The sequence below is a fragment of the Telmatherina bonti genome, assembly GCF_933228915.1.
Source record: "Telmatherina bonti genome assembly, chromosome: 7".
NCBI classification, from domain to species: Eukaryota; Metazoa; Chordata; class Actinopteri; order Atheriniformes; family Telmatherinidae; genus Telmatherina; species Telmatherina bonti.
Window position 1 is genome coordinate 39,468,070 of NC_136625.1, and position 21,660 is coordinate 39,489,729.

At 44.9% G+C, this 21,660-nt stretch overlaps 1 protein-coding gene across 1 annotated transcript in view; it reads left to right on the top strand.

Annotated features, from left to right (window-relative positions):
• Positions 1–21,660, top strand: part of rnf31 (ring finger protein 31) — a gene marked incomplete at its 5' end in the record, with an annotated part of 187,664 nt that overhangs the window by 83,255 nt on the left and 82,749 nt on the right. Inside the window, 2 exons of the mRNA XM_079243922.1 lie at positions 3,136–3,232; positions 12,911–13,076. Of these exons, the coding sequence (XP_079100048.1) occupies positions 3,136–3,232; positions 12,911–13,076 (263 nt within the window). The remainder of the gene's footprint in view (positions 1–3,135; positions 3,233–12,910; positions 13,077–21,660) is intronic.

Genomic DNA, 21,660 nt, shown 5'->3' on the forward strand with positions numbered 1-21,660 from the left:
AGCAGGCGGGCGTAGCGGACCACCTGGACAGGTCCATAAGCAGGCGGGCGTAGCGGACCACCTGGACAGGTCCATAAGCAGGCGGGCGTAGCGGACCACCAGGACAGGTCCATAAGCAGGCGGGCGTAGCGGACCACCTTGGACAGGTCCATAAGCAGGCGGGCGTAGCGGACCACCTGGACAGGTCCATAAGCAGGCGGGCGTAGCGGACCACCTGGACAGGTCCATAAGCAGGCGGGCGTAGCGGACCACCTGGACAGGTCCATAAGCAGGCGGGCGTAGCGGACCACCTGGACAGGTTCATAAGCAGGCGGGCGTAGCGGACCACCAGGACAGGTCCATAAGCATGCGGGCGTAGCGGGCCACCAGGACAGGTCCATAAGCATGCGGGCGTAGCGGACCACCAGGACAGGTCCATAAGCATGCGGGCGTAGCGGACCACCTGGACAGGTCCATAAGCAGGCGGGCGTAGCGGGCCACCAGGACAGGTCCATAAGCATGCGGGCGTAGCGGGCCACCAGGACAGGTCCATAAGCATGCGGGCGTAGCGGACCACCAGGACAGGTCCATAAGCATGCGGGCGTAGCGGACCACCAGGACAGGTCCATAAGCATGCGGGCGTAGCGGGCCACCAGGACAGGTCCATAAGCATGCGGGCGTAGCGGGCCACCAGGACAGGTCCATAAGCATGCGGGCGTAGCGGGCCACCAGGACAGGTCCATAAGCATGCGGGCGTAGCGGGCCACCAGGACAGGTCCATAAGCAGGCGGGCGTAGCGGGCCACCAGGACAGGTCCATAAGCATGCGGGCGTAGCGGGCCACCTGGACAGGTCCATAAGCAGGCGGGCGTAGCGGACCACAAACAAATGTCTCAGCCAAATAACAAACTAAAATAAACTAAGCTGAAATATTTCGGCCTCTGACAAACAAAAACAGGACCGAGCTTCAGACTCCAGACCATCATAAGGTGGCACTCGGAGAGCGCAAACTTTCGCCATGCACAATGTTAAAGATTCCTTTAAAAAGTTCCAGTAACCAAGTGGTGATCCGGATCACCACCAAAATTAAATGTGTTCTTCCTTTTCACGTTTCCAACAACTGAAAATTTCATAAAAATAACTTTGAGTTATCTTGAACACAAACACATATGGTATAAACATAACTTCAATGGTGGAGGTAAGAAAAAAGCCTTGATCACGAAAGGAGCAAAACCAGAAGGGGGGAGGAGCCAAGACAAGGTGCCACTTTCACATCTTGCCAGCTCCCCAACATTACCTACCCCAGCTTTAACCAGAGTTTTAGTTATTAAACCAAAGTTTCAGTCAGTTAACCCATACTTTCAGAGTTGCTCATAAAAGCAGACATCGCCACATGAGGTCTAGCATTGTCTTGCATTAGGAGGAACCCAGGACCAACCGCACCAGCATATGGTCCCACAAGGGGTCTGAGGATCTCATCTCGGTACCTAATGGCAGTCAGGCTACCTCTGGCGAGCACATGGAGGGCTGTGCGGCCCTCCAAAGAAATGCCCCCCCACACCATTACTGACCCACTGCCAAACCGGTCCTGCTGGAGGATGTTGCAGGCAGCAGAACGTTCTCCACGGCGTCTCCAGACTCTGTCACGTCTGCCACATGTGCTCAGTGTGAACCTGCTTCCATCTGTGAAGAGCTCAGGGCGCCAGTGGAGAATTTACCAATCTTGGTGTTCTCTGGCAAATGCCAAACGTCCTGCACGGTGTTGGGCTGGAAGCACAACCCCCACCTGTGGACGTCGGGCCCTCATACCACCCTCATGGAGTCTGTTTCTGACTGTTGGAGCAGACACATGTACATTTGTGTCCTGCTGGAGCTCATTCTGCAGGGCTCTGGCAGTGCTCCTCCTGTTCCTCCTTGCACAAAGAAGGAGGTAGCGGTCCTGCTGCTGGGTTGTTGTCCTCCCACGGCCTCCTCCACGTCTCCTGATGTACTGGCCTGTCTCCTGGTAGCGCCTCCATGCTCTGGACACTACGCTGACAGACACAGCAAACCTTCTTGCCACAGCTGGCATTGATGTGCCATCCTGGATGAGCTGCACTACCTGAGCCACTTGTGTGGGTTGTAGACTCCGTCTCATGCTACCACTAGAGTGAAAGCACCGCCAGCATTCAGACCAAAACATCAGCCAGAAAGCATCGGAACTGAGAAGTGGTCTGTGGTCACCACCTGCAGAACCACTCCTTTATTGGGTGTGTCTTGCCAGTTGCCTATAATTTCCACCTGTTGTCTATTCCATTTGCACAACAGCAGGTGGAACTGATTGTCAGTCAGTGTTGCTTCCTAAGTGGACAGTTCCATTTCCCAGAAGTCTGGTTGACTTGGAGTTACATTGTGTTGTTTAGGTGTTCCCTTTAGTTTTCGAGCAGTGTATACACTCCTCCTGTTTAGGCTGCTGCCCCCGCGACCCAACCCCAGATAGGGGCAGAAAATTATTTAATTAAACTATAAAAATCTTCAAAGGTTTTGTGAATTTAAAACCTCCATGGTCAGGAGTTGGGCCCAGCTCAGCGTTTCTTCATGCAGTTTCACATTCTTTCGCCTTTTGTCTTGTTTCCTCGTGTCTTCCCAAGCCTGACATTCAAGCATCTTTATTTCATGTCCTCTTTGCTGAGAGGAGGTGATCTCTTGTTAATATATAAAGATAAATGAACTATTTAAAGATCTATCATTATTGGCATCGGTCCTGGTGCTTGGTATCAGAGGACAGGTGAAAAGCCTGCCATCTGCTCCCAGACGTCTCTTTCCGGGAAAGTCTTTCCCATTTCAGCAGGACCATGCTGAACCACATCCTGCATCATCACATCAACAGCATGGCTGCAGTCCAGACCTTTCAGTAGGACAAAACATCTGGAGCATCATGGAAGCAGAAATCCAGGCCCTGGACTGTAGAACTCCATCTAAAACTCCGTCAACTGACCTTCTTACTTCCCAGACGTTAATAGATGCTTGTTAAAAGAAAAGGAGTTGCTAGCAATGCTGAACGTCACCCTGGAACTACTTAGAGATGTATGACTGCCATGAAACCCATCTGATCATCAGGGAGCATCTGTATCACAGGCTCTCTTTCATTATTGTGTTCTCGGCTCTCTTCTTTCAGGTCTGTGTGGAGTCATAGAGCAAAAGGATGAAGGAGGGCAGCAGTCAGATGCAGCCTGTGGAGCTCAGACCCAACCTGGACACGCTGCACTCTGCGAGTATGTTCATTTCATTCATTCATTTATCAAACTGTAGCAGGAAGTCTCATAAACAAACTGTTGGACATTTAACTCTGGTATTATAAGGTGCCTCACGCTCAGATGGGTTTTATGGTAGTCTTCTTCAATAAATCAATTGGACAGCTTTAGACCGACGTAAAACTACCAAAAATTCCATTTGTTTTAGGGTTTCAACCCTCATACATTGATCATTTTATAATATACATTGATATTAAATTATAACATGAATTAAAACTTAGATCAGAAATCTAAGTCATTCCAGTTGAAAACCATTCATTCTTTAAAGCCACAGTCTGTTACTAATTAGGCTTCTTATTAGCAAATACCAGAAGTACAGATTTTACTGAAGTCTCATCACAATCACATCCAAATGAAAGCATCTTGTAGTTTATTTATAAATTATTATAAGTTATTTATAAATACATAGGCGGCGGCGCACCCAGCAGAAGGCGGCCATGTTGCGTCACCATCTCTGAATACGGCAGCCTGTAGGGGACCAACTTGTTAGTCTTACAGGTTTTAGCTGTGAATCATATGTTGTTGGAGGAGGAGAAACAAGCAAAGACAACCATGAATTATCCAACTTTCTGTTCTCCAATGGAGGAGCATCCAGACTATTTAGTCGGCGAGATGGAGGAAAAAGTAGCCAAGAAGAGAAAAAGAAACGATGATGTGGAGAAAAGGAGGGTGTAGATGGTGGGGCGTTCAGCAGATGGAGATGGTTGATGAGGACTTCAGGTGCAGCTTCCTGCTGGACAGATAGTTCCTTCAGTCTAACAGTGAAGTTTGGCGTTATGTTAGAAACAGGGCAGGTAGTCCAGCAGCTACTTTATCCTCCGCCTGAGTCGCATCATTTCCTGTTACTGCTGTAGAAAACAGCAGAGATGCTAATCTGTTAGCCACAGAAGTCGTACCAGCTGGCCACCATGCGCCGCTTTCACACACATTTTCCCAAAGTCCTTCCTCATGTTTCATCATTTATTTCAGCTGCTTTGGCAAGAGGGGGTTGATGCCCCCCCACCCCTCATCACACCATGACATTAGCTGTTAGCAGCAGCTTCGCACCAGAAACATGGAGGACATGCTGGGAACTTATCAGCATCCTTCTGTACCTCATCTGACGGCAGGGGCGGACTTAGGAGATTTGGGGCCCCAGGCAAAAACAGGCATGGGGCCCTATGGTGAATATTGCACTTTCTAATCAGTTAATGTACATTATTTGCTGTGGTTACATATTTCATATTTTGAATTGATTTAATTGAAAATTTAATTTAAAACGACATAATTAATGAATAAATGGCCGTGTGATGGGCTGGCGACCTGTCCAGGGTGTACCCTGCCTCTCGCCCAATGATACCTGATAATGATGGGATAAGATCCAGCTTCCTGTGACCCTGAGTTGGTCTAAGTGGATCAGAAAATATGGACAGAATTATAGCCTTAACATTTTACTTAACTTTACAGCAGGGAGGAATTGTTAAGTACAAAAACATGAAACAAAGCATGAAACCTCTGGCTGGCAGCTGTACAGATGGATTTATCTTTACGTTTAGGCCAGACATGTGTGTGTGTTTATGCAGCATTATGATAAGTAACTAGAATAACATTGTTTATGCAGCCCTCTGATGCTCTTTAGTGAAATTATATTGAACTAAAGGGCTAAATTGAATGGAGTCAGAGCTCCATCTAGTGGACAAAAGCTGCAACCCGACACTGATCAGTTACCGTTCAATGAGAAATTAAGAAAAAATTGTCATTTGATCAGCAAAATTACAGCTGATGATTATTTTGAAAAAGGCTATAAAGGGTCGATTTTATAAGCCAACTTATACATTGGTTCGGTTCTAATTAATAACTTCTTTAAGTTTCTACTGTTTTGAATGCATAACTTAACACATTAAAGGTTAAAAACACCTGCCAAAATTACTTGTAAAACATATGTGTGAGTTTAGAAAGAGCCCTGAAGTTTTCCTGGAAATTCATAAAAAAAAAGACGACTAAAGAACTGATTTCACATCCTCTGTCACAAACAGAAAGGAAAGTCAGAGCTGACTTCAAAATGACCAGCAGGCTTTCCATTTTTAACGGAATAAAGACACATTCCTTGTATAGAAGAGACACTTTTCACACTCACTCGTCATTCCCCTCCACATGACATCATTTCCCTCCACATGACATCATTTCCCTCCACATGACATCATTTCCCTCCACATGACATCTTTGCCTCCACATGACATCATTTCCCTCCACATGACATCTTTGCCTCCACATGACATCATTTCCCTCCACATGACATCATTTCCCTCCACATGACATCATTTCCCTCCACATGACATCTTTGCCTCCACATGACATCATTTCCCTCCACATGACATCTTTGCCTCCACATGACATCATTTCCCTCCACATGACATCTTTGCCTCCACATGACATCATTTCCCTCCACATGACATCATTTCCCTCCACATGACATCATTTCCCTCCACATGACATCTTTGCCTCCACATGACATCATTTCCCTCCACATGACATCTTTGCCTCCACATGACATCATTTCCCTCCACATGACATCTTTGCCTCCACATGACATCATTTCCCTCCACATGACATCATTTCCCTCCACATGACATCATTTCCCTCCACATGACATCTTTGCCTCCACATGACATCATTTCCCTCCACATGACATCATTTCCCTCCACATGACATCATTTCCCTCCACATGACATCTTTGCCTCCACATGACATCATTCCCCTCCACATGACATCATTTCCTTCCACATGACATCATTTCCCTCCACATGACATCATTTTCTTCCACATGACATCATTCCCCTCCACATGACATCATTTTCTTCCACATGACATCATTCCCCTCCTCATGACATCATTTCCCTCCACATGACATCATTCCCCTCCTCAGCAGATGTCCATGTTGTTGGTTGAGTTGGTATCATCACTTCACGTAACTTTGAGGGCAGCTTTCTACTTTTTCTCCGTCTTTGTTCACTTCATAGCGTCACGGTGGGATGGCTCGGTTTGACTTTCTTTTCTTTTCATCTTCTTTTCTTATTTTTTCTTCCTTCCTCTCGCCGTTTGTTTTCATGCGGTTTGTGATCTTCCTGGATCCTTTCTGCGCATGTGCAGTACGATGAACTGATCCAATATAGTGGAGACAGAAGGGGGGGGGGCCCGAGACACACATGATATAATAAGCATTCTGCTGGCAGTTTAGCAATTGCATTTTAATTAAAAACATAATTTATGTTAGAAATAAGTGTAGCGGAATATGCCTCTTTTGATTATTAATTAATTAATTATCAAATTACCTCGGAGCACCACTCATCCCTTTTTAATTAACCTAAGATTCAGGAGGATGAGACAACCTGAAATAAACTCAATTCAATAAACGCAGTCTCAACTTAAAGGAGTAAATCCTAAGAACGAGCGAACCAGAAATCGTGCATTCAGAAATTATGACAAGAACGGATGAATTGATCACATATTTATTGACAATGATGATAAACAACACAGTAGGAGAAACCAACCAGTTAAATAGAGGTTATTAATGGAATTGTATAATGAATATGTCTGCATGGGTTTTCAATTCTGACATTAATAAGGAACGCTGAAATTAATTAAATGAGATGGAGTAAGAAGAAAGTGGTTGGAATTAAGCAAATACATTGGGATGATTATCTTACCTAAATCTTTGATAAGAATGTGTTCAATAATCCTAAATTTGGATGAGAATTCAAATTTAATGATTTAGTTAAAGTTTGATGTACGGGTCTGGAACATCACAAATGTCAGAGCGCTATCAGATCCTACTTGGACGCTGGATGTCTGGAGTGTGGGTTGAGCCGGGTGGTTGGTTCCCTGTTCGGCGTGTCTCCGGGGCAGTGGATTCTTGAAGCGTCAGGAAGGGTAGGTCAATGCAGCTACACTGGGCATCCGTTCAGCGGAGTTCCAGAGCGCAGGTGATGACGATCCAGATTGTCCCAAAAATAGATAGTTCCAGATTTTATGTGTAAAGATGCAGCGGAAAAAGTTGGAGCTACGGTTCTGGTTGATTACTGATCTTGGGAAAAATTACTGGTTACAAATAAACACTTGTTGTACTTTCTCCCGTTCGGAAGAACGGAGAGGTAAAAGGCTTATAACAAAATAAAACCAAGAAAGAATCAAGAATAGGGAGCGTGAAAAACAGAGAAGCAGACAAAATGAAAAACTAAAGAAAAACCGAACAAAAAGGGAGAGAAGACGCAGACGAAAAAAGCAGATGAGGAAGTCAGGCTGCAAGTCTAATTTAAACGGACCCGCCTTTCGAACTTCCAGCCAATTACGAGTTGCTTCTGTCTGAAGCTGACCAACCTTATCCAATCAGGTCAGCTCTAGTTCCTTCCCTCTGCATCTCATTAATGTGAACATGTGTAGCGTATTATCATTAACGTTAACCTGGAATCCAATGTCAGAGCGACAGTGGGTGTTTTAATTATTAATTTTGCTGTGTCCTTAGACAAGTGGATCTCGGGGCACCACCCAGCCCTAAATTTGTTATGCGGTCAGGCAGGGAATACCGTAATATGACAATGATATTTGTCTAATAACAGATAACCATCAGTCTCAAAATACGCTTACCGTAAGTTCTCGTCAGAGGGAACAAATCACTTCTCAAAGATCGATCACGCGACCACGACTTCTTAAAATATAACACACTTTATTAAAACCACACCGGTTAAAATCATCAGGCACAAATGAAATTAATAATTTCACTCACTTTATTCATTCACTGAACCGCTTAATCCAATTCAGGGTCGCGGGGAAGCTGGAGCCTCTCCCAGCTGGCTTTGGGCGACAGGCAGGATACACCCTGGACAGCTCGCCAGTCCATCGCAGGGCAAAAATAATAATATTTAAAATAATGTAAACCAGAAATAGCGTCAGCAAGCATCAAATACTGAATTAGCCTAGATGAGGAGAGAGAGAGAGAGAGAGAGAGAGAGAGAGAGAGAGCGAGAGAGAGAGAGAGAGTATGGAAGCTCGAGCCGAGCCAACAACAAAAATGTAAAATAAAACTATTAAAGGTAAAGTTATGTAAGCAGCTTACATAACTTACACAACTAGGAAGGTTGGAAAGATGGCAAGTCTAATGAAGTTAACTAAATATGTCAGGGTAGACTATCAGGTGGATACCAGGGGAGGTTCTGCTAAGCCCTTTAAAAAGGGCAGCTTCTGCTAAGACACCAGCTGGATCGGAGACAGTGGAATAATGGGTCAGCCTTACTTCAGCGCCTTGGTGGTCGAGAACCCAAACCTTGGGTCCAGTGGGCAAGGATTCAGTGGTTGTCCTGATACTTGTCCAAAGGGGACCTCCACAGAAGTCAAGAGCTCACCTGGAACTGCCTGGTTCGACGTCTGAAGCTGGGCCCCACTCCGATTAGAATCCACAGGTCACGGGTGCCGGCAAAGTCCTGGGATCAGCTGGAGCAGTAACGTTCGGGTCGTTCGTACGTTACTGGTCACAGTCTTTGTGGGCCGGGAGAGCAGCTTCGATGGTGTGTCAGAAGCAAAAATTGTTCAGCCAGAATTGGATGAGTGTTCTGGTGTTAAGCAGTCGAGCGCGCTTACTGTAATAAAAACGAACACGATGCCAGACGGACAAAAACACAACTAAAGCAAACATTAAATGAAAACGAAGAGAAAAAAAAACAAAAAGAGAACAAGAAAAAAAAGAGGAAAACAAGAGAGAAAAAAAACAAGAGAGACGAAAAAAAACGAGCAGAAAAACAAGAGCGAAAAAAAGACAAGAGAGCGAGTTCCCGGAAGACCCGCAATTAAATTTGCCGGCGCTCTGGGGCGGAGTTTAGATTATCCAATCAGAGCGCAGGGGTCAGGGCATGGTGTCTGAAGGTTTGGTCAAAATACTAAGTTCTTGGGGAATTAAACTTAACATTTTTCCAACCCCAAAACATGTCTATAAAATCCATTTATAGATGAGAAGAAGTAGGAATGATCCTTATAAACATGAACCTTAAAACAGTTTTGCTGTTGTCAAAAGGGGAAAAGGTTTGTTAACACGTACAAGACATTTCATCAAGACATTTCAAGGCATTTCAATACACTTCATCGATGATTTTCACTTTCCACGGACCTGGCGGGTCAATAAATCATTTCCACACAACAAGTTCTTACTTTGAGTCAGGCGTTAATAACAACAGCATATAATGTTAATCACGGTGTATTTAATCAACCTGAAATGCATATCTCAACCTGTTCGAAGGTGTCTGCTAGATGGTGCCATTGCTCCATCCAAGGAATCACAGAAATGAACTAACTTGTTAACTTCTGTGGATTTCACATCTGAAAAACGGTTAAAGTCTTGGATTAATTTAGAAAGGAAGAAGAGTCCATTCATCCAGGTGTGCTGAGGATACATCCAGTATCTTATACAGTTTAGAATTCAGAGCTTAAAGGTTCTGCTCTGGAATCTGGTCTTTGTGTGCTGTGGATACAGAGGGATCTCCTGGGGTGATGGACAACATGCTCTTACCAGGGTCCAACTTCAAAAGGGTGCCACAGTCTGTCTGTGTAGACATTTCCTACCAGGAACAAGATAAAACCAGCAGGGCTCCTGGTTTAAAGTGGAGGTCTGTCTACCCGGATTAAGATGGATCTGATTTTTAAGGCTTTCATTGAGCTCTGTTTTGGAGATGTGTGGATGGACTTCCTTTTGAAGTAGAAAGTCCTGAGTTCTTATCTGATTCGGGGGTTTACTCTGCCTTGGGAGGTTGCTACACATGATACTCAAATTCTTTACTTTGTTTCAACTCCAATACACATCAAATCACATTCTTAAGAGTTATGCAGACTCCTTGTTTGCTGGGAAGAAAAGCATTAACTTATAGCATTACTTTCACACATGAAAACAAGATTGGCTACATGTATTTCTTATTAAAGGTGGATTAATCAATTGGCATGACTCGTCTTCATCGGGCAAAGAATCCTGAAAAGGAAACACATTTTATTCGTTCACATTATTAGCTTAAGAGAGGTCTGAAGCTTGGAAAACATAATCAACAATTATTTAATACAGTGTTCATGATTATTATTGGTGTGTGATCAATTCAAAGAATTAAATCATGTATCAAGATAAAATAATGCAAGAGGAGAAATTAAATCAAAACAATTAACCAAAGTCATTCAGACTAAGTTAAATCGGTTAGAGACAAACTTTTAAAAGAAGATCAATGAAGTCAAGCATCTGAAGTTTTTCTTTAATTGGGGGAGAAGTTTGGATCTCTTTCCAGTCCCGTCTCAGTCAGGGGAGGGCGGTGTCCTGGCGCCATGAAGTCTGGTACCTTGATCAAAGGTGTAATTTTTGACAAGAACCAACGTTTGGTCAGATGTGACTCATCTCACATGTAAAACTATAAATTGTGTTAAATGTTTGTTTTAGACACTCTGGCTTTGGGGTCTGCAGGAGGTCCTGAAAGAGAAAACCTGGAGGCGTGTATGTAAATTGTTTTTCTGTCTGGGGGGGGGGAAGAGAATCTAAAACACAAGAAAACTTGTTATCCTCCTTCGGGTCAAATGGTCAGTTTCTCCAGTCCTCTAGGATTACACCAGTCTGACTGCAAGAGAAGATAAAGAACCCATCATTTAATCCAGTCAAAGAAGAAAAAGAAAAAAAAAGGTTTTATTCCTCCTGGAAGGCCAAGATTATAACATAAGTAACTAAGTAATAAATAACCATAAGTGTATGACAAGTTTTATGGGGCCCTAAAGAACTGGTGGTCCTAGGCAACCGCCTAGTTTTGCCTAATGGTAAGTCCGCCCCTCCCTGACGGAACACTCCTACTTGTGCAAGATGTTGATGTTTTCACATTGGTGATTTTCTGTAGTGGAAATATTGCGATGAAACAGCGAGGCAACAGATAGCATTACTTGGTTATTTGGATCCAGTTATAATCATCATAATAGAGGGATAAATAATATATAAATAATAGATGTCATCGTCCAGGTAACAGAGGTTTCACCAACATTTATGAAACATATGAAGGGTCAAAATGAGAAATTAAAGCTGGAGTTGGAGTGGAAAAGAACATAATGTTGATTGTATCTACATATAATGTTTATACACACATAAAAAATGTAACAAAAACAGGTTTTTATCATCTAAAAAATATTGCCAGAGTCGCCCATTTCTCTCTCTTGCCAGCACAGAGGTGCTGATGCTTTTATTTCCAGTAGATTAGATTACTGTAACGCCCTGCTCTCTGGTCTTCCTAAAAAGTCTCTTTCCAGCCTACAATTACTCCAGAATTCAGCGGCACGAGTTCTGACGAGGACCAGAGGGCAGGAACACGTTACACCAGTTTTAAAATGGCTGCATCGGCTTCCTGTGCGCTTCAGGATTGATTTTAAGATTCTTTTACTCGTTTATAAATGTCTTAATGGTCTTGGGCCTTCTTATTTATCTGACCTTCTTTTTAATTATGAGCCTTCGCGGACCCTGAGGTCCTCTGGTTCTGGCCTTTTAGTGGTTCCTAAAGTCAGAACTAAGACATACGGTGAGACCTCTTTCCATTGTTATGGTCCTGGACTGTGGACCAGCCTGCCAGAGAGCCTCAGGGCCGCCGAGACTGTTGATGTTTTTAAGAAGAGGCTCAAGACCTTTTTATTTTAGCATTTAACTGAATTTTATTTTACTTTATTTACTTATCTTAATTTACTTCATTTATTAATTTATTTATTTTTAAATTGTTTTATTAGATTTCTTATTTTTAATGCATTATTGTGAAGTCCTTCTATGTATATATGTATATTTTCTGTTTTTGTTGCTCTTACTTCTTACTGTTTTTTAAGGTTATTTATCTTCTGGTTTTAACTCCAGTGTTTTCCTTATGGGGATCCTGCACGCTGGGGGCCCTGCCTGTTTGGTCTGGGGGCTGTTGTCATGACGACCGCTGCTGTTTGGGTGGCGTGGGGTCCTGCACTGCAGCTTCACGGCTGTGGGGTGGCCCCGTTGCTGCCTGGGAGTTGTGCGGTTGCTGTGGCAGCGGCCCCTATGAGCACGCGGGGGACTGGCTCCTGGTGTGGATGGATCCCGAGGTATTGGTTCCTCACATCAGCACCAAGTCAGAATTTTTATCACTTAATTAATGTTTTCAGTTGTTTTATTAACCTGCATTCAGTTAAAGAGGCAGTATTCATGGAATGATGTTTTTTGGGGAAAGTGGGTGGGTGGGTGTGGAGGGGTTCTTTGCTCTATGTCCTTGTGTGTGTGTGAGTGTGTGGAAAGAGCTTGTGTCTATTATTTTTAAATGCCTTTTTATCCACTGTTTGTTTTAATCCTTATGACTTGATTTTATCTTGTAAAGCACTTTGTGTTGCCTGTGGCATGAAAAGTGCTCAAGAAATAAAGTTTGATTTGATTTGATTTGATTTATACAGGAAGGATTAATATTTAACATAATAGTGACTAAACCAACCGAAAGCTGCTTGTTTACTGGTCAATGTTTGCCGAACTGTTATAAATGTTTATACAGCTGATAAAAATGATGGTTAGAACTTCATTGAAATCATCCTTTAGTTTTAGTAAGGATAAACAGCACGAAGCTCTGTCCTCTGTTCATGTTCTGCCCTGATACCCAGGAAGCACTACCGGGAGTACCTGGTCAGCCTGATCAACAGCCACTCCATTGATCCCGCCCCGCTCTACAGCTCCAACGAGCTGCTGCTGGCCTGCAGGAGGTACAAGGTGGACGACAGCCGCAGGGATGGAGAGGACATGTTTACCTACTGCATCAGGCTGCTTAAGGTGTGTCTCTTATCAATGACCGCAGTTTTGCTGTTTACACATGGTGAAATTTCTGAATTCGCACACATTTTTTTAATAAAGAGTAAATTCATTAATAAAACTGAATAGTTTTACCCCAACTGGACAGCATAAATGAAAAACATTGTCTGGTCTGATGAGTCAGAATTTGGTAAAATCCTCATGAAAACGTGGACCCATTCTGTCTTGGATCAATGTTTCAGGCTTCTGACTTCCTGCTTCACTCTCTCCTCTTCTGGCATTTTTCCCTTTTTTTTTTTGCATTTTCCTGCTTTCCTCCTGATATTTACTGGTAAGAATTGTAAGAAACAAAGACTGCTGGTCTCTTATCAAACTATATGTTTTGGAGAAACGTTACAGTTTGTCTTTGAAACAGTGGAATGTCTCCCAGTCCTGTACCAGAGAGCTGCACCGACTGGGACAACTTCCTCTGAGGAGAACCCCTCTGGAGAAAACGTTAGGAGAAATTTATTGACTCATTTTCACTGCCTGTCCAGGCTGATCCGCCTTCAGATGGACCAACTATAACTTTATACGAAGGATCACATCAGATGTGAAGCCTGCCGCTAAAGATCTGACACCCAATGCATCCCAGTAACCAACTGGGGAAGATCCCAGACCAGTTGGTCAAACTGATCTCTCCCACTGGAACTGTGATGGTGCCGGACCAAAGTCATCACCCCAGAACCCGGTCCACCGGTGTCCGTGTCACATTAGATATGATCTGACTCCAAATAAAATGGATGATAAAAAAGAAAGTGAGAAATGGCCCCAAAACGCAGCCAAGGGCAAACCAAGATATGAGGAGAGGTCAAAAGTCCACAACCAGGACAACTGCAGACACCTTCACCAACCCCACCAAAAAGGAAATAGACACAGTCCTGACTGGGGACTCCATAACGCAGCATGTGAGAATAGAAAAGACAGAAATTAGAACTTTTTCTGATACATCAGTCAAGGAACTGATAGAGATCTTAGCGACCATTCTGTCCTCACATCCAGATGGCATTAAGGCTTCATGATATTCTAAGGAGGAAAACTGGCTCTGAGATTTTGAAGACTTTTCTCTGCTGTTGGAGGGAATATGTCACTCTGGAGACACCATGTTGTCATTTCAGACCCCGTTCCTACAGCGGGGAAAGGAACCACAGTTTTCAGCAGACCTCTGGGCCTGAACACATGGCAATCACTGCATGTATGGCCCAGGGGGGACACTGTGCCATGTTCTGAATTATTGTCTGTTATCTCTGATTTTAATCACTTTATCCTATCAGGTGATTTTAATATTCACATAGATAATTTAACAGATGGTATTGCCAAAGACTTTTCTTCTGTATTGGACATGTTTGGTTTAAGGCAACATTAAAAAAGAACCAACCCACATTCGAGGTCACATTCTGGACCTGGTTATTTCTAAAGGTGTTGATGATTCCTCTGTTGCAGTTTCTGATTTGGCCTTATCAGACTATTTCTATATTTTGTTTAACTAACTGATCATCCAGAATGTCCAAACATCCTGCTTCTTTGTTAGGAAGAGGTTCATTAATGAACCCACTTTGAACCCCTTATTACCAACATGGCAAGTTTAACAACCACAGCCTACATAAGTATTGCTTCTGACTATGTTCATAAAGGGACCTTAGCACAGTGCAGCATCTTTTGACTGAAGCTTCCAGCGGGATGCTGCACCATGTCACAAAGTACACATCCTCTCCGCCATGACAATGAGTTTACTGTCCTCCAACATCCAAAAGGGCAGCTTTGGGATGTGGTGGAAAAGGAAATTCTCATAATGATGAGGTGGAAGGGGAGATTCTCATGGTGATGTGGTTGAACCGGAGATTCTCATCATGATGTGGTGGAACGGGAGATTCTCATCATGATGAGGTGGAATGGGAGATTCTCATCATGATGAGGTGGAACGGGAGATTCTCATCATCATGAGGTGGAACGGGAGATTATCATGGTGATGTGGTTGAACAGGAGATTCTTATCATGATGTGGTGAAATGGGAGATTCTCATCATGATGAGGTGGAACGGGAGATTCTCATCATGATGAGGTGGAACGGGAGATTCTCATGGTGATGTGGTGAAACGGGAGATTCTCATCATGATGAGGTGGAACGGGAGATTCTCATCCTGATGAGGTGGAACGGGAGATTCTCATGGTGATGTGGTGGAACGGGAGACTCTCATCAGGATGTGGTGGAACGGGAGATTTTTTTCATGATGTGTTGGAACGGGAGATTGTCATCATGATGTGGTGGAACAAGAGATTCTCATGGTGATGAGGTGGAACGGGAGATTCTCATGGTGATGTGGTGGAATGGGAGATTCTCATTGTGATGTGGTGGAACGGGAGATTCTCATTGTGATGAGGTGGAATGGGAGATTATCATTGTTATGAGGTGGAACAAGAGATTCTCATGGTGATGTGGTGGAACGGCAGATTCTCATGGTGATGAGGTGGAACGGGAGATTCTCATGGTGATGATGTGGTGGAACGGGAGATTCTCATGGTGATGAGGTGGAACTGGAGATTCTCATCATGATGAGGTGGAATGGGAGATTCTCATCATGATGAGGTGGAAGGGGAGATTCTCATCATGATAAGGTGGAACAGGAGATTGTCATGGTGATGAGGTGGAACGGGAGATTCTCATGGTGATGAGGTGGAATGGGAGATGCTCATCATGATGAGGTGGAAGGGGAGATTCTCATCATGATGAGGTGGAACAGGAGATTCTCATGGTGATGAGGTGGAACGGGAGATTCTCATGGTGATGTGGTGGAATGGGAGATTCTCATGGTGATGTGGTGGAACGGGAGATTCTCATGGTGATGACGTAGAACGGGAGATTCTCATCATGATGTGGTGGAACGGGAGATTCTCATGGTGATGAGGTAGAACGGGAGATTCTCATCAGGATGTGGTGGAAATGGAGATTCTCATGGTGATGAGGTAGAACGGGAGATTCTCATCAGGATGTGGTGGAACAGGAGATTCTCATGGTGATGAGGTAGAACGGGAGATTCTCATAGTGATGAGGTGGAACGGGAGATTGTCATGGTGATGTGGTGGAACGCGAGATTCTCATGGTGATGACGTAGAACGGGAGATTCTCATCATGATGAGGTGGAATGGGAGATTCTCATCATGATGAGGTGGAATGGGAGATTCTCATCATGATGAGGTGGAACGGGAGATTCTCATGGTGATGTGGTGAAAGGGAGATTCTCATCATGATGAGGTGGAATGGGAGATTCTCATCATGATGAGGTGGAACGGGAGATTCTCATCATGATAAGGTGGAACAGGAGATTCTCATGGTGATGAGGTGGAACGGGAGATTCTCATGGTGATGTGGTGGAATGGGAGATTCTCATTGTGATGTGGTGGAACGGGAGATTCTCATTGTGATGAGGTGGAATGGGAGATTATCATTGTTATGAGGTGGAACAAGAGATTCTCATGTTGATGTTGTGGAACGGCAGATTCTCATGGTGATGAGGTGGAACGGGAGATTCTCATGGTGATGATGTGGTGGAACGGGAGATTCTCATGGTGATGAGGTGGAACTGGAGATTCTCATCATGATGAGGTGGAATGGGAGATTCTCATCATGATGAGGTGGAAGGGGAGATTCTCATCATGATAAGGTGGAACAGGAGATTGTCATGGTGATGAGGTGGAACGGGAGATTCTCATGGTGATGAGGTGGAATGGGAGATTCTCATCATGATGAGGTGGAAGGGGAGATTCTCATCATGATGAGGTGGAACAGGAGATTCTCATGGTGATGAGGTGGAACGGGAGATTCTCATGGTGATGTGGTGGAATGGGAGATTCTCATGGTGATGTGGTGGAACGGGAGATTCTCATGGTGATGACGTAGAACGGGAGATTCTCATCATGATGTGGTGGAACGGGAGATTCTCATGGTGATGAGGTAGAACGGGAGATTCTCATCAGGATGTGGTGGAAATGGAGATTCTCATGGTGATGAGGTAGAACGGGAGATTCTCATCAGGATGTGGTGGAACAGGAGATTCTCATGGTGATGAGGTAGAACGGGAGATTCTCATAGTGATGAGGTGGAACGGGAGATTGTCATGGTGATGTGGTGGAACGCGAGATTCTCATGGTGATGACGTAGAACGGGAGATTCTCATCATGATGAGGTGGAATGGGAGATTCTCATCATGATGAGGTGGAATGGGAGATTCTCATCATGATGAGGTGGAACGGGAGATTCTCATGGTGATGTGGTGAAAGGGAGATTCTCATCATGATGAGGTGGAATGGGAGATTCTCATCATGATGAGGTGGAACGGGAGATTCTCATCATGATAAGGTGGAACAGGAGATTCTCATGGTGATGAGGTGGAACGGGAGATTCTCATGGTGATGTGGTGGAATGGGAGATTCTCATTGTGATGTGGTGGAACGGGAGATTCTCATTGTGATGAGGTGGAATGGGAGATTATCATTGTTATGAGGTGGAACAAGAGATTCTCATGGTGATGTTGTGGAACGGCAGATTCTCATGGTGATGAGGTGGAACGGGAGATTCTCATGGTGATGATGTGGTGGAACGGGAGATTCTCATGGTGATGAGGTGGAACTGGAGATTCTCATCATGATGAGGTGGAATGGGAGATTCTCATCATGATGAGGTGGAAGGGGAGATTCTCATCATGATAAGGTGGAACAGGAGATTGTCATGGTGATGAGGTGGAACGGGAGATTCTCATGGTGATGAGGTGGAATGGGAGATTCTCATCATGATGAGGTGGAAGGGGAGATTCTCATCATGATGAGGTGGAACAGGAGATTCTCATGGTGATGAGGTGGAACGGGAGATTCTCATGGTGATGTGGTGGAATGGGAGATTCTCATGGTGATGTGGTGGAACGGGAGATTCTCATGGTGATGACGTAGAACGGGAGATTCTCATCATGATGTGGTGGAACGGGAGATTCTCATGGTGATGAGGTAGAACGGGAGATTCTCATCAGGATGTGGTGGAAATGGAGATTCTCATGGTGATGAGGTAGAACGGGAGATTCTCATCAGGATGTGGTGGAACAGGAGATTCTCATGGTGATGAGGTAGAACGGGAGATTCTCATAGTGATGAGGTGGAACGGGAGATTGTCATGGTGATGTGGTGGAACGCGAGATTCTCATGGTGATGACGTAGAACGGGAGATTCTCATCATGATGAGGTGGAATGGGAGATTCTCATCATGATGAGGTGGAATGGGAGATTCTCATCATGATGAGGTGGAACGGGAGATTCTCATGGTGATGTGGTGAAAGGGAGATTCTCATCATGATGAGGTGGAACTGGAGATTCTCATGGTGATGACGTAGAACGGGAGATTCTCATCATGATGTGGTGGAACGGGAGATTCTCATGGTGATGAGGTAGAACGGGAGATTGTCATGGTGATGTGGTGGAACGCGAGATTCTCATGGTGATGTCGTAGAACGGGAGATTCTCATGGTGATGAGGTGGAACGGGAGATTGTCATGGTGATGTGGTGGAACGCGAGATTCTCATGGTGATGACGTAGAACGGGAGATTCTCATCATAATGTGGTGGAACGGGAGATTCTCATGGTGATGAGGTGGAACAGGAGATTCTCATGGTGATGAGGTGGAACTGGAGATTCTCATGGTGATGACGTAGAACGGGAGATTCTCATCATGATATGGTGGAACGGGAGATTCTCATGGTGATGAGGTAGAACGGGAGATTGTCATGGTGATGTGGTGGAACGCGAGATTCTCATGGTGATGACGTAGAACGGGAGATTCTCATCATGATGTGGTGAAACGGGAGATTCTCATCATGATGAGGTGGAATGGGAGATTCTCATCATGATGAGGTGGAACGGGAGATTCTCATCATGATGAGGTGGAACGGGAGATTCTCATGGTGATGTGGTGAAACGGGAGATTCTCATCATGATGAGGTGGAATGGGAGATTCTCATCATGATGAGGTGGAACGGGAGATTCTCATCATGATAAGGTGGAACAGGAGATTCTCATGGTGATGAGGTGGAACGGGAGATTCTCATGGTGATGAGGTGGAACTGGAGATTCTCATGGTGATGACGTAGAACGGGAGATTCTCATCATGATGTGGTGGAACGGGAGATTCTCATGGTGATGTGGTGAAACGGGAGATTCTCATCATGATGAGGTGGAATGGGAGATTCTCATCATGATGAGGTGGAACGGGAGATTCTCATCATGATAAGGTGGAACAGGAGATTCTCATGGTGATGAGGTGGAACGGGAGATTCTCATGGTGATGAGGTGGAACTGGAGATTCTCATGGTGATGACGTAGAACGGGAGATTCTCATCATGATGTGGTGGAACGGGAGATTCTCATGGTGATGAGGTAGAACGGGAGATTGTCATGGTGATGTGGTGGAACGCGAGATTCTCATCATGATGTGGTGGAACGGGAGATTCTCATGGTGATGAGGTGGAACAGGAGATTCTCATGGTGATGAGGTGGAACAGGAGATTCTCATGGTGATGAGGTGGAACGGGAGATTCTCATGGTGATGAGGTGGAACTGGAGATTCTCATGGTGATGACGTAGAACGGGAGATTCTCATCATGATGTGGTGGAACGGGAGATTCTCATGGTGATGACGTAGAACGGGAGATTCTCATCCTGATGTGGTGGAACGCGAGATTCTCATTGTGATGACGTAGAACGGGAGATTCTCATCATGATGAGGTGGAACGGGAGATTCTCATGGTAAAGTGGTGGAACGGGACATTCTCATGGTGATGAGGTGGAACAGGAGATTCTCATGGTGATGAGGTAGAACGGGAGATTTTCATCATGATGTGGTGGAACGGAAGATTCTCATCCTGATGAGGTGGAACTGGAGATTCTCATCCTGATGAGGTGGAACGGGAGATTCTCATGGTGATGTGGTGGAACGGGAGATTCTTATCATGATGTGATGGAATGGGAGATTTTCATGGTGATGAGGTGGAACGGCAGATTCTCATGGTGATGAGGTGTAACGGGAGATTGTCATGGTGATGAGGTGGAACAGGAGATTCTCATGGTGATGAGGTGGAACGGGAGATTCTCATGGTGATGTGGTGGAACCGGAGATTCTCATCAGGATGTGGTGGAACGGGAGATTTTTTTTCATGATGTGTTGGAACGGGAGATTGTCATCATGATGTGGTGGAACAAGAGATTCTCATGGTGATGTGGTGGAATGGGAGATTCTCATTGTGATGTGGTGGAACGGGAGATTCTCATTGTGATGAGGTGGAACAAGAGATTCTCATGGTGATGAGGTGGAACGGGAGATTCTCATGGTGATGAGGTGGAACGGGAGATTGTCATGGTGATGTGGTGGAACGCGAGATTCTCATGGTGATGACGTAGAACGGGAGATTCTCATCATGATGTGGTGGAACGGGAGATTCTCATGGTGATGAGGTGGAACTGGAGATTCTCATCATGATGAGGTGGAACGGGAGATTCTCATGGTAAAGTGGTGGAACGGGACATTCTCATGGTGATGAGGTGGAACAGGAGATTCTCATGGTGATGACGTAGAACGGGAGATTTTCATCATGATGTGGTGGAACGGAAGATTCTCATCCTGATGAGGTGGAACTGGAGATTCTCATCCTGATGAGGTGGAACGGGAGATTCTCATGGTGATGTGGTGGAACGGGAGATTCTTATCATGATGTGATGGAATGGGAGATTTTCATGGTGATGTGGTGGAACGGGAGATTCTCATGGTGATGAGGTGGAACAGGAGATTCTCATGGTGATGAGGTGGAACTGGAGATTCTCATGGTGATGACGTAGAACGGGAGATTCTCATCATGATATGGTGGAACGGGAGATTCTCATGGTGATGAGGTAGAACGGGAGATTGTCATGGTGATGTGGTGGAACGCGAGATTCTCATGGTGATGACGTAGAACGGGAGATTCTCATCATGATGTGGTGAAACGGGAGATTCTCATCATGATGAGGTGGAATGGGAGATTCTCATCATGATGAGGTGGAACGGGAGATTCTCATCATGATGAGGTGGAACGGGAGATTCTCATGGTGATGTGGTGAAACGGGAGATTCTCATCATGATGAGGTGGAATGGGAGATTCTCATCATGATGAGGTGGAACGGGAGATTCTCATCATGATAAGGTGGAACAGGAGATTCTCATGGTGATGAGGTGGAACGGGAGATTCTCATGGTGATGAGGTGGAACTGGAGATTCTCATGGTGATGACGTAGAACGGGAGATTCTCATCATGATGTGGTGGAACGGGAGATTCTCATGGTGATGTGGTGAAACGGGAGATTCTCATCATGATGAGGTGGAATGGGAGATTCTCATCATGATGAGGTGGAACGGGAGATTCTCATCATGATAAGGTGGAACAGGAGATTCTCATGGTGATGAGGTGGAACGGGAGATTCTCATGGTGATGAGGTGGAACTGGAGATTCTCATGGTGATGACGTAGAACGGGAGATTCTCATCATGATGTGGT